Here is a 14,281-nt window from a genome sequence, read left to right on the forward strand (position 1 = left end):
TGGATTCTGGAATTGCAAAAATGTTTCTATTACCTTGTGTATGGGGTGTAGGACCTTTGGGATATTGTGGTGCTAGTCCACATTCATATGCCAAGCAAGGCATTCAGGAAGCACCCAAGAATCCTAGTAGACTTGACGTCGCCCAATATTTGGAAATGGGATTCGAGAGTTGGGAAAACCAAGTGCTGTCCATTCCACCCAACCCCATCCTTGAGTCTCGGTCTTTGGTTGAAGCCCTCTGTGCATTGCGGGAGTAGGAGCGGGCATGAAAATGGAAAGCTGGTCGGGGAGAAATAGTTGAACCGACCATTTTCCAAAATAAAAGCATCCTTTCTGAAGAATTGGTTCAAGACAGTCCAGGATTCAACTTATGCTACTGAGGAGCTAAATTCATTTCCCTAGAATCTTGTCTACCATCTTGTCTTCTTCTTGGGCTGAATTTGCTTGAGGTGCAACTTGAAGTCTTGAGTTTTCTTCCTGGTTTTTATGGGGGTCATGATCTCGAGCTTATGTAGACGCAGAAGGCAAAGGGCAAAGCTTCACCCGGGAAGGAAGCCGGTACTGGTGACTTCAACAATTAGGCACTTTGGTCTCCAGCCGGTAAAATGCACAGCGTTAGCACAAAGAAAATTAGGTGCTATTGTCCTAGAAGACCAAGACTCTTAAGGCAGAAGAGTATTTTCTTGACTCCACGGATAGACATTCCGCTTTTAAAGACCCGTATTATAAAATGCATTCAGTGTTTGTCTCGGTGACGCGTTTTTATGAACACAGGTAGAATTGAAATGTGGAATCCAGGAACGGGGAGCATAAAGATCCTAGAGCCTTTGGGGTGTGTGCAGGACTGTTTTATGGGTTTTCCTCCTGTGATGGTCACGTTTAGGATGTGCGAGCCCATCTGAAATTGTGAGCTTGGACATTTCCTAAGAAGGGCGTGGCCACAGCCTGCTCCATCCTTAAAGAAACCATGCTTTGGGGAAACCATTATTCTGCAATAGCGGACGTTTTTGGGGAGCCTGATTTTCCAGGACCTGGTCAGGGTATTGAAACGCGTAGCGTCCGTTGAATGGGCGGCAACGTTAGTCTCCAGCAGGCGTGCTGGCTCATTAATGCCGTCTCGGACACGGGGTCGTGGTCCATGGGCGTCTTTGCGTTTTAGCGTGCTGGCTTTGAGTAACTGGTTCCAGCGACGGGCGACACGGAGCCTGGCCTGCTTTGCCAGAGCGCATCTGGCTTTTGTCGTTGGATGTGGACAAGGCGTCTTGCCGTGCGCGTGGCGGCTGGTTCCTGTTGCTCACGCACGTCCGCCCCCCCCGTTTGGAGCATCGTTGGCTGAGGGCTGTGTCTTGGGGTTTTGGTGAAATGAGCTACTGGTGTGTCCTCCGTTATCCCCTCCCTCTGTCCCCTCCTTAATTTTGGGGTCCACGTCGGATTCCAGCTTCCCGCTGCATTTTGCTCTTTAAACGCCTGTCGCTTTCCTTCTGAGCCCCGAGGACGTCTTTCTAACAGCTCGTGGCTGCTGCCTGGGGCCTTGGCTCATCCCCGGAGCAAACCTCTCGGAAGTTTACTTTCTTTTCTCTTTTTCCATCTTCCGTTTCAGACGCGTAGAAGATGTAGGCACGAGCAGAAAACCCTGTGCGGCCTGCGAGATCTTCCCGTCTAAAGCGAACCTTGGCGTCTGTCCTTTTCTTGTGCTCGATTGCCACGGATTTGTGCTTCTCCCAGAGCGGATTCCGTACCTTGACTTCTGTTGCGTTTTCTCCCTTCTCGACGCATGGCAGCTTGTTACGTCGTAGGAAGGCGCCGGTTGCTTCAGAAAATGACGAGAGATGCAGATTTCTTTTTAATTAAATCCGACAGGAAGAAATGGAGTGGGCGGCTTCCATGTATTAATCGGGTTTGTCCCCGTCGAGTCCATCCTTGCCAGTAACTCAGGATGGAGGGCACGGGGTGGCCACCACCCGCCCTGCAGTGTCCTGGGGTGAAGCCAGCTCCGCTTATAAGGTTCCATCTCTTCACGCCACCGATGCAATTTTTAACCCTCCGATTTCACAGCCCCTGCATTTTTAGGTTGCATTTATCACTGCACTTCCCATGAAAGCAGTTCCTAACTCTCTCTCTCTGCTCAGTTTTTCCAAATATGGGAACTTCCCAGTCTCAGGGGGGGAAAAAACCCCACGTATTTAGGAATAACCCTCAAATCTCACCATCTTCACATTTTTAAGGTCAATCGGGAGAAGTGGTGGGCGGCCGGATCTTGTGAACGGCTGAGAATCCTTGCATCTTTGCGCATCCCTGAGGGAACCGTCGCCCTCAGGATGACGTAAAGATGGGGGCCTGCCGTGGCCCCACGTGTGTTTCACGCATATGCACAAGTATTTCCCCAGCATAGAGACCCGCCAGAGCCACCATTGCTGGCATCGCTGTCACAGCTACGAATACGGACGCTGAGCCTAAAAGAAAAACACGTGAATTGCTGTATCTTATCGTGAGATGCGGCGTGTTCGACCTTCTGAGTTTTGAAGGCTGAAGCCGGCGGCATGGATGGTGGATCTCTGGGAACCTGTTCTCGTCTTTGGGATGCACGGTGTTGGGGGTGGCTGCTTGGGTCCCCGGGGCTGGCACAGGTTTCCTCTGGGAGGTCGGGGCGGGGGGGTCCGGCTGAGCATCCTCAACCACAAAGGTCCTGTGTGCTCCCTCCCTTTGCAACGTTGGCCTTGCCGGGGCTGCATCAGCTCCAGCTAAGAGTGGTCCCCACCGGCCAGAGCCTTGGGGGCTCTTGGAGAACCGTCCTGGAGACAGAGCTGCATTTTAATACAGCCAATGACGGTGCCACATTATTGCTCCCTTCCCCAAGCGTATTCTGAATCTAATTCCTGCTCCCAGAGGGTGGAGACCTCTCCCGTGCCAGGATGCACCCACCTCGCTCCCTGGAAGGCACAGCCCCAAACCTGTCCCTGCAGAATATTCTCCCCGGATGCCGGGGATTTGTGACGCCAACGCCAAAATATGGAGTACGAATACCGCCCTCCTCCCCCCAAATGTCTATTCAGTGTTTACAACAAAAGATGCCTCTTACTCATTGGAAATAAATTTTGCCACCAGTGGATTTTGGCCTTGCAATGCTTTGTTGATTTCAATGAGTTTTTTTTTTTTTTTTTTTTCCCCTGGACAGCCAGGTTTGATGGAGCATTTCTCAACCCTGTTAGAACGACCACCTTTGCTGTTTCCATTTGCTCTTTTTTTTTTTTTTGGTAGGGAAATTAGTTGTCCTGTGAAATGAAAGCAAATTTAGGACTTTTTGCCATGACAGTTTGCCCTGAAATGTGCCCGTCGCGATGACCCACCGCCTGCCCCGCCAGGGGAAGACGGGACGTGCACGGTCGCCGCCGTGCGATGCTTTTACGGATCTCTTCCGACGCTCTCCTCTTTCTTTTTTTTAATCTTAGAATGTTGGTGTCTAAAGGGGGTCTCGCTTCGTGGTTGGGGGCGGGGGTTACGGATGAGGGAATCAACCTCACCCGGATTGCCAGCCGTTTTCCTGTGGCCCGGATTCAAAGCCGTGCCGCGAGTTTGCTCGCCAAGGCGTTCTAACCGCGGTTCGATACAGACGCAAGCTTTGTGAACGGGGGGGAAAACAAGTCACGGATCTGGTGAGCTCACCCAGGTCCCTCTCGTGTTGAAAGTGCACCGTTTACCTGTCCCGTAGCAGGAAGGAGATAAATGCATCTTGTCTGTGCATCTCTCAAGAGTTTGGAATTCTGTCTCCTGAATGCTGGATGCCTTGGAGAACGTGTGTGGGAATGGCCGTGTCGGCGTCGATGCGTGTTTTAAAAAATTTTGCAGTAGCAATTTGGAACTTGAAGGAAAGATAACCCAGGAGCAAGCAATGGGGACCCCACGAGGCCCCCCCTGGAGCTCTGATTTCCTGGGTGGCGGTGTCTTGCTCCTGCTCACTCACTTGGCTTTCGGAGGGGAGGGTTGGGGAGGAGGGCACGGGGCCGGTTCGGCCCACGAATGACGACCAGGGTGTGTTATCTTTGTATTCACCCTTTTGTGCTCTCTTCCAGCCGAGCAAGGGGACGTCAACATGGAAAACCATCACAGCACCAACGCCGAGCCAGCCGGTAAGAGGGGATGCTGAGCATCACCCGCCCGTCGGTCTGTCCGTTCTGCGTCCTCCAACCGCACTCCGGGCCCGCCATCCTGCCCCCCCCAACCCCAACCCCATTCTCAGATCGGGTTTATGGCATCGGATGTGTTCCTTGGTGTCTCCTTGCTTTCAAGGGGATTCCTTCTGGGAGACCGATGTACAAACTGGAGCTTGAAGCTTCAGTTGAGACCTAGCGATGCTGGAGACTCTCTTTAACTATCAATTAGGATAATTTTCCAAGCGGCCCCCCCCCCGCCCCCCACCCCCGTTAATGCGTGGCCAGAGAGTCAGCAGCTGGCTGGGGTGCAGCAAAGATTAAAAGTGCACCTTCCGAGATATAATTTTTTGTCACCTTCTGTGGTCACTGGTACAAAAATCCTCCCAAGCAGGTGCAGAATCGGGTAGAGAGGAAATTGTTTAAAGTATGAAAACATTTCAGGGTTAGAGACGGGCGTTCTGCGATTTAGGATGACTTTAGGAAATAGCAGGAAAAAAAAGAACCCTGGTGAAAATATCTTCTTGTCTCTTTGTCCTGGGCAGTTCAGCGGACTCTTCTGGAGAAATAGAAGCTGGGCGGGAAGAGCAGCTCTGACATCCGCAGCGGCGTTCCCAGCCTTGCCTGCTGCCCCTGTCGGAAGACGGCCCTCGGGAGGGGAGGACAGAGCCGCCCCCGGGAGCCGGCCTGTCCCGTTCACACCTCCGCTCCAGTCGGATGCTCTGTTTTAATTTTGACATGTGTGCACCCGTCTCCCTGCCGGGTAGATGATGTGGACTGACAATGAGTTTTGCATCCAGAGGGGACCTGCATTTGCCTTCTCCATGGCCCTTAGGGGTTTCCGGTGTCATGTGCAAAGCAGGCCACCACAAAGTCATTCGAATATCGACCCCACTGAAGTTCCCCTGAGGGGAAACTCTGGGCCATTTGCAAAGGGCATTGAACCCGCCTGAGACCTCCCTAACATTGACCGTTTTATAGAGTGAGGTAAGCCTTCCGTTAGTTTCCTCCAAATTTCTTTCATTGGTTAGGACTTTTTTTTTTTTTTTTTCCCACACCAGACGAATAAAAAGAAATTAGAAACCGAGTACTTTTTACTTAAATGTTTCGCTCTGGGGTGACTTTTAAAGAAGGCTGTGAAGACTAGTGGGATGGATCCCATGTTCCCCTTTCTGGGCTGTAGGACGAATGATCCACCTGAGTGCCAGCTCTTTATTTCCAGGGTTTTCTTTCTCTGCCCTTTTCCTTTAGCTTGCCTTGTCGTATCGGCGACAAGTATTTCTCAGTGTTGAGATATTCCCCGGAATCAGATACTCCCCTGCATCAGATACTCCCCTGCGTCAGATACTCCCTCATATCGGATGCTCTCTGCATCAGATACTCCCCTGCATCAGATACTCCCCTGCATCAGATACTCCCCTGCATCAGATACTCCCCTGCGTCAGATACTCCCTCATATCGGATGCTCTCTGCATCAGATACTCCCCTGCATCAGATACTCCCCTGCATCAGATACTCCCCTACATCAGATACTCCCCTACATCAGATACTCCCCTACATCAGATACTCCCCTGCATCAGATACTCCCCTGCATCAGATACTCCCTCGTATCAGATGCTCTCTGCATCAGATACTCCCCCTCAGCAGATACTCCTCTGTATTAGATACCACCTGCATCAGATACTCCCCCTCAGCAGATACTCCTCTGTATCAGATACCACCTGCATCAGATACTCCCCCTCAGCAGATACTCCTCAGTAGATACTCCTCTGTATCAGATACTCCTCAGCAGATACTCCTCCTCAGCAGATACTCCTCTGTATCAGATACTCCCCTACATCAGATACTCCCCTACATCAGATACTCCCCTGCATCAGATACTCCCTCGTATCGGATGCTCTCTGCATCAGATACTCCCCCTCAGCAGATACTCCTCTGTATTAGATACCACCTGCATCAGATACTCCCCCTCAGCAGATACTCCTCTGTATTAGATACCACCTGCATCAGATACTCCCCCTCAGCAGATACTCCTCTGTATTAGATACCACCTGCATCAGATACTCCCCCTCAGCAGATACTCCTCTGTATCAGATACCACCTGCATCAGATACTCCCCCTCAGCAGATACTCCTCAGTAGATACTCCTCAGCAGATACTCCCCCTCAGCAGATACTCCTCTGTATCAGATACCACCTGCATCAGATACTCCCCCTCAGCAGATACTCCTCAGTAGATACTCCTCAGCAGATACTCCTCCTCAGCAGATACTCCTCCGTATCAGATACCACCTGCATCAGATACTCCCCCTCAGCAGATACTCCTCATCAGATGTTCCTCTGTCTCAGATAATCCCTGCATCAGATACTCCCCTTCAGTAGATACTCCTTGGTGTCTGATACTCCCTGCATCAGATACTCTCCCTCAGCAAATACTCCTCCTCATCAGATACTTCTCTGTATCAGATACCATCTGCATCAGATACTCCCCCTCAGTAGATACTCCTCCTCAGCAGATGTTCCTCTGGATCAGATACTCCCTGCATCAGATACTCGCCTTCAGTAGATACTCCTTTGTGTCTGATACTCCCTGCATCAGATACTCCTCCTCATCAGATACTCCTCTGTATCAGATAGTCCTCTTCATCAGATACTACTCCTCATCAGATTCTCCTCTGTATCAGATACTCCCTGCATAAAATACTCGCCTTCAGCAGGTACTCCTTTGTGTCTGATACTCTCTGTATCAGATACTCTCCTTCCGCAGATACTCCTCCTCATCAGGCACTCCTCTGTATCAGATACTTCTCCTCATCAGATACTTCTCTGTATCAGATACTCCCTGCATCAGATACTCCCCCTCAGCAGATACTCCTCATCAGCTACTCCTCTGTATCAGATACTCCCTACATCAGATACTCCTCCTCAGCAGATACTCCTCTGTATCAGATTCTCCCCTGCATCAGATACTCCCCCTCCCCACACACATCAGATACTCCCCCTCAGAAGATGCTCCTCCTTATCAGATACTCCCCTTTCGTTCTTCCACGTGAGTGAATGCCATGAATTTGTGAACTGTTTTTTTTTTTTTTTTTTAATCATCTTTCCAAAATGTATAACTGCTTTGATGTGAGAGCTCAGTTTAACCGCAGGGTAGAACTGCTCTTCGGCAGAGAATCTCCTTAGATCCTTTCCGACAGCTTGGAAGGAACTGAAGGCAGTCTTCCTCCTTGCCATGAGCGACGACTCCTCCACGTTTAGAAGCCTTTCCCCATCTCGGGCGATGCACACGCTCCAGTGCTTCCAAAAATGCGTGCTTTTATAGAGAAGCTTGGAAAGGGCTTTGCTTGCACTTTTGTGTTGACCTCAGAAAGTCGAGAAGCCCTGATATTGTAGACGGCGTGGACCTCATCCATAAAGTTCCCTCCGCCGAAAAATTAGGATGTCTTCAGTCTGCCTTGCAGCGGCGCTAACAAAAGCTCTTAGGATAGTTACCCGCAGAATGAGAATACTTAATCTTGTCACTCGTAGCGGTGTTAGGAGCTGCTGCTTGCGGGCAAAGTCAGGTTCCACGCAAGTCTCTCCCTCTTCAAAGGTGGGCTGTTATTTCCCCACCTGTGTGGGCTGCCAGCACGGATCTCCGGATGTGGGGAAAGGGCTGGGATGGAGACGTCAGCCGTCCATTCTGGGTCTTTCGCTCTTTGAAGCTCATCAGCCCCGCCCGTAGTTTGGCAGGTGGGCATCGGCCGTGTCCCCCTTCTGTCGAGGCCTCCAGCCCTCCCCACACCCACATCCGTTCACGGGTCCTTGCTTCTCTCCTTGTCTAAAAGCTCCCAGAGCTTGAGTCTCAAGATATCAATGAGGACCATTGTCGGGCTCTTTCGGTATTTGTTGTTTTTCTGTGTTTGAGCGTGTGAAACAGGCTGAAGAAAGGATCGAGACCCCTGGTTATTTATCATTTGCATTCATTGTTTTGGGCAACCAACGCCTATTGGCCTCCCTCTGGGGCCCAGGTGCATACAGTGGAGGACACGACATCCTGGATTCTAGAGGGTGTAACAGACGTGTCTCTCATCCATCAAATGATGAGGTCAGTCAATTCTCATGGGCTGAGGTCTGCCTTCTCCAGTACGACTGGGTCCTGTTGTTAACTAGCTCGGAACATTTGGGTTAAAAAGAGGTATCGTTCTTGGAGAACAGCCACATTCCTCCCCAACGAAGCATCAAGGATTGCCTTTGAGGTCAGATTCTGCACACCGACTTGCTTTATAATAAGGAGAAAAAAATGCATCAACCTCTTTGTAACTCTGTGAATAACATTGACGTGTTTGTAAGCCTTGCAATCGTATTATCAGCATAAATGTCTCATGAAAGAAGAGAATAGCGAAAGAATGGGTATTTTTTGTAAACGTATATGAAATTATGACTCATTCATAAATAAATCTGTACATTTAAGAAATACGTCCACTAGGCTTATTCTTTTTTTTTACGGAGACTGAATGGACATCTTCGTAGACGGTTTCATTTCCCGTAGACATAAAATAAATAATCTTTTGGAAAAATTGAGTTTAAATCAGTTGGCTTGTTGGTTCATTAAATACCTTCACCAAAAAAATTGCCTTGTTTAATCATTTTGGAGCTTGCATATATATATAAAGAAATTACGGTATGACGGGTTTGGAAGTCAAGATAAACAATTTATTTAAGGGCTAATGAGAGACCATAACACGGTACTGGTTATATTATAAATCTGGGTCTTACTGTGTTTAGCCAACCAGCTGAAGCTTTGGTCAAGTTTGTGCTATCACGAAAATGCTGCGATGAATATCTTTGGAACTATATTCTTGCAGACCTGTGTAAGAGTGTGTGTTGCATAAATGTCTCAAGTTGGCTTTGTGGGGCAAAAGGAGGTGTTTGTGTTTAATTACTTATGGACACTGCTGTTCGCTCCCCACAGAGGTTGTGCAAATTTGCGGTACCCGCACTGATGTCTCGTATCTGTTTCCTCGCAGTCCTGCAAACTTCCTGGTCATTGCCAATCTCTTAGTGGAAATATGGTATCAAATCTTAACTGTTTTACATTGAATTTCTCCTAACCCAAGTGAGATTGAGAATCTGTGTGTGCAAGATCCGTTTGCATCCCATTTCAGGGGGAGCCACTCGAATATGCCCTTTGCCCATTTTTATGTGTGTTCTTGGTCCTTTTCTTGTTGATCTGTAGGAACTCTTTACATATGAAAGATAGCGCCATTTGACTGTGAAGTAGGTAGCAAATAGGCTTTTTCACTTTCTCCTTAGCCTTGTAACTCAGAAGTGATGTTTCCCCCATTTGTATTTATTATTTTTATGTAGAGAAATTAGTTAATGATTTCTGGGCTATATGTCATTCTTAGAAAAGCATTGACCCTATTGACATTATTTTTTTAAAAAAACTACATATTTCCTTCTAACTTTTTTATATGTAGGGTTTTGGGTTTTTTTTTTTTTTTTTTTTTTTGTACTTTAAAATAGTTGACCCCCTAGGAATGCATTTTTGTATCAGGAATGAGGAAGAGATTCCTCTGTGTACAATTTTTTTCCCCCCATGGAAAAGTCCCATTAGTTCCAAACCATTTATTGAATAACCCTTGTTTTCCCAACTGATTTGAAATGCAACTTACATTATCCACTATTTTCTTGGGCAACCCGGGAAAGGAGGTACTTCTGCATTTTCTTCTCTCCCATTATCACTGTTGACAAACCAGCCAGTGCCCCATGGTGTTCACTAATGTGAGTTGATAATTATGATGAGTTTTCCTATCTGCTGAGACTAAATGCTGTGTTATTCTTACTTTTTAGGATTTTCTTGGTCATTCTTTGCTGTTTAATTTTTCGTTTGTATTTTAGAATCAGCTTGCTTGTTCGAAGGAAAATCCTGTTCACGTTTTAACCAGGATTACATTAAATTTGCAGATTAATTTAGGCGTCTTCATAATATAGAGTCAGTCTGTTTAAGAACAAGCTATATCCTTTCCTTTTTCTGGACTTTTTTTGCATCCTTCTGTAGCATTTTTGTGTTGATTTGCACATTTCTTGTTTTATATATAAAAACTTGATTTATGTTAATTCTGTGCAATGTGAATTTTCTGAATTCTCTTGTTCATATACACACACACATACGGATACATATATGTGTAATACACACATATATAATCAAATATAGAGTCATGAAAGATTATATATATAAAATCATGTGTCTATAAATGTGTGTATAATCATGGAAGAATCTATTCCTCTTATGAATTTTGTCCGGAAGGGGCATTAAATTCAGTTAACTGCTTTTTCAGGATCTGCGAGCATGGTCATATTGTACCATCTTTAATCTATAAATATGAAGAATTAAATATAATTACGGCACTATGATAAATAAGCTAATCTAGAACCATCCTTCCATTCTTGAATCAGATTTTATTTGGTGTTGGGCTTGTTAATCTGACGATGATTCTGTCAAATTCTGCACGAGAAATTGGTTGGCGTTCTCTTGTTGCATTATCTCAACATGACACTTTCTTCATAGATTTTGGTAGACTTTCTTCTTTATATTTTGGGAAGTTGGTTTAGGTTCAGTGACCTGGACCTGATGTGCGCGCGCGCGTGTGTGTGTAGAGGGGAAAATTGGGTTTTTAATTTTGTTTCTCTATTGGGCAGAGATCAATTTAAAAAAAAGAACAACTTTCTAGATTTCTACTTCTTCGTCGGAGAATCGTCCATTTTGCCTAAGTTTTCAAATGTCGCTGCATAGAATTGAGCAAAGTTTCCACTTCTTATCATTCTTCAGTCTCCTCCAAGTCTGCGGAGAACGCCACGTGCTTATTTTGCGTAGTCGTTATTTGTCCGTTTTCGTTTTCTCGACTATTTTTTTAATTCTAAGCTTGGCCATTTCTCCGTTTTTGACCCATTCATCTGCTGTCCTTGGGTTTCACTTGTTCCCCTCCCTCCACCCGGACGCCTCTTGATTCCCTTTATTTTCATTCTTTCTTGTTTAATCTTGCAGACATTCAGGGTTCTGACATTCCCTCTGTGCCCCCAGCGATGGCATGGTCAGCTCCCGTTCTTGCTATTTTTCTAGACGGTCGGCGTTTTCCGTTTGTATTTCCTGTCAACTTGAGGGTTGAAGAAGTTTGAAAAATGTCCAGGGGACATTTTTCTGCTCTTTGCTCCCCCGGGTTGGCTTATCCATCTCCAGTTCTGCTGCCATGTGGGAGCAGAATGGCGGCCGTCTCATTTCTGCTTCTGTTCGCTTTACCGAAGCTTGCTTTCTGGTCCACTGGCGAATTTTGTGCAAGTTCCGTGTGCATCGAAAAAGATGCATATTCTCCATCTTTAAGGTCGCGAGGGCACGGAAGTCAAATGCACCTTATCGGTTTTGTGTCTTCAGCCCTGTGTGTCCCCGTGCTCCCCCCACGACCCGTTTAGGGTAAGGGAGGTGAGCTAGAGCGTGGCTCCCGTCCCCTCGCTGTGCATTCACACTCGCCGGGCCACACTGCCCTCCGCTACCAGCCATCCGCGTGTCGCACGCCGTGCGGCCGCTCTCCACCTCTGTAGGAAACAGAGATGAGAAGACCACGTGCGTCTCGGGACTCGTGGTGATTGCACAGCGTGGACGCGGGCATCCTGCAGCCCACGGCCTGCAAATGGGTTTTTTACCTCTAAATGATTTTAAAACATTTGAAAGAACAGTGATGTTTTACGATGCATGAGAATTGTGTGCGACTCGGCGTCCCTTGAGAACGTTGCATGGCGCACAGAGGTGCCCGCTGGGTGACCGCAGTCTGTGGGAACGGCCGAGTCCCGTGGTTGCAGCAGAGCCCGCACGGCCTGCGGAGGTGGCTGTGTTGACCGTCGGCCCTTTACAGAAGGAGGCTGGCAACATTTGCCTGAACGCATGTAAGATGCTTAGAAGTGTCTTGCACAGTTGGACGTGCGACCACCGTCGTGTTGGGCGTCATGGCAGGTTAGCAACGATTTTGCACTTTCATTTCATCTGCGAGGATTTGGGACGGCTGCTGCCCCAGTGTATGAGGCGCTATGAGGACACCGGGTCCTATTGCATTATGTTCCATCCTTCTCCAGTGCAATCTTGTCAGTTTAACTACGTCTACACTGGCTGATGCTTGTCCACACTAGTCCGGCTCAGCCTGGGCCTCAGCAGGCCCCACGGGGCCCCTTTCATGTCACGACAGGTCCCTTTCCATCTTTGCACCCCACCTTCTCTGACACACCCAGTTCTGGGTGTAATAAATTAATTCCAGAGCCCCCTCCACCACTCGCTCCCCGTCCTCTCCGCTCCTGGGGAGCCCCTCGGTGCTTCCCGCCGGCGTCTCCCCTGCAGGACCACCAGTGGGCTTGTAGGAAGGCGTTTGGAGGTCCTCCCTGCCCCCCTGGGCGTCCCTTGCTGCCCACGCTTGTCCTCAGGCCTGCAGCCCCGTGCGTGGCCGTGACAGAGCCCCACAGATGGGGCAGTTTACACAACAGGAATTATCCTCTTGCCGTTCCGGAGATCAGAAGCTTGACGTCAAGGTGTGGGCAGCGTTGGTTCCTTCTGGAAGCTCCGAGGGGGAGTCCGTCCCTTGCCTGTCTCCTGGCTTCTGGGGCTCGCCTGAAATCCTGGGGCCTGTAGTTGCATCATTCCCATCTCTGCCTCCATCTGCACGCGGCCTTGTCCACGTGTGTGCATGTCTGTGTCCCAATCTCTTAGGACAAGGACATCGGTCCTATTGCGTCACGGCCCGCCGTCCTCCAGTGCAACCTCGTCTTAAGTAATTATGTTGACACCGACCCCATTTCCAACCAGGGTTACATTCTGAGCTGTTGCAAGTGAGGACTCCGACATATGATTTTGGGCGGTGGGGACACCATTCACAGAACATTCTCCATCCGTCTCCCCCGACCCCCAACCCTGGGAAACCTCCAATCCACTTTGTATCTCTATGGATTTTGCCTGTGTGGACATTTCATGTGCACGGGATCAGACGCTGTGTGGACTTTTGCGTGTGGCTTCTTTCACTCAGCATAAGATTTTCAGGGTTCATCCAGGTCATAGAAGGTGTGGGGGCTCCATGCGTTTTTATGGTTGGGGAAATTTGAAAGAATGGTCTTTCCGGGTGCACCTTCTGCTCTCCTCGACTGTCCCACTTACGGTTTAGGATTATACGTGCATGTTTTCTCAAAGCATTTGCACACCTACACACATGCACACGCCTGTGTGCACCAAAACTTGACCATCTAAGTGAGTCAGCTTTATAAAGACGTTACATGGAAAACGAGACCCAAATACCAGACAATCAAGAAAAATATACGAGCATTTCTAGGTGCCAAAAAAAAATTGCATGAGACATCTAGTTTCATTTCTCTTTTTTTATTCTGTTTGCCATAAATCCAGCTTCTCTGGAGATTTAGGAACTGCTCTCCCACCCAGGATTTATTTGTTCTTTCTCGGGCACATATTCCACTTATCAGAGGAGATCGAAGCGCCTTTTGCAAATTTTCACTTTTTATTCTCTCCCCCCCCCCTTGCTTGGACGAGGGTAGCTGGCACTGGGTGATCAATGAGTGTATTTGGATACACGAGACAGAGGCACAGAGCTTTAGGGAAAAAAAATAAATAAATTCTGCAGAAATAAGAAAACATCACTGGACTCAGACACCAGGCCGGCTGTATCTCTCGTCTCCAGAGATTTCCAATGGAAGACGTAAAGAACTGGGTAGTTACACACAATGCCTCCGACTTGAATAATGCACGTTCATCCATTGTTGCCCTTTTCGTGGGATGACCTCGCACTGAGACTAAAAGAAAACGTTTTCCATAAGCGACAGGGCTCAGGACTTCCACCCCGATTGCCCTGCGCGTCTTGGCGCGGGCAAAGCAATTAATTATTTCAGAGGACAGCCCGGCAGCTCGTCCCGGCAACTGAGTGCTTCTCGGGCGGGCATGAAGCTGGGCGATTACCGTCTTCATCTTTTACGATAACCTTGCTGTTCCCTTCAATCCTTCATCACTCTCCCTTCGCGTGGCCGCTGCAAAGCCGGGCTCGGTCCCCCTGGAATTGCCCTTAGAGAGAATGTCTGCCTTTTTTTCTGCAGGAGGCATGTCGA

At 48.3% G+C, this 14,281-nt stretch overlaps 1 protein-coding gene across 12 annotated transcripts in view; it reads left to right on the plus strand.

Annotated features, from left to right (window-relative positions):
- CD99 (CD99 molecule (Xg blood group)) overlaps positions 1-8,606 on the plus strand; it is a 38,329-nt gene extending 29,723 nt beyond the window's left edge. For 8 of the 12 annotated variants that reach the window (XM_070603612.1, XM_070603616.1, XM_070603613.1 and 5 more), the window contains 2 exons: positions 4,071-4,127; positions 4,694-8,606. In XM_070603612.1, coding sequence (XP_070459713.1) covers positions 4,071-4,127; positions 4,694-4,719 — 83 coding nt within the window. In that variant the 3' untranslated portion in view covers positions 4,720-8,606. Of the gene's footprint in view, positions 1-1,600; positions 4,128-4,693 lie in introns of all 12 variants that reach the window. The other 4 variants (XR_011535769.1, XR_011535770.1, XR_011535771.1 and 1 more) reach the window with 1 other exon arrangement.
- The last annotated feature ends 5,675 nt before the right edge of the window (positions 8,607-14,281 follow it).

This window comes from Equus przewalskii, chromosome X (genome assembly GCF_037783145.1).
Source record: "Equus przewalskii isolate Varuska chromosome X, EquPr2, whole genome shotgun sequence".
In the NCBI taxonomy this organism is placed as follows: Eukaryota; Metazoa; Chordata; class Mammalia; order Perissodactyla; family Equidae; genus Equus; species Equus przewalskii.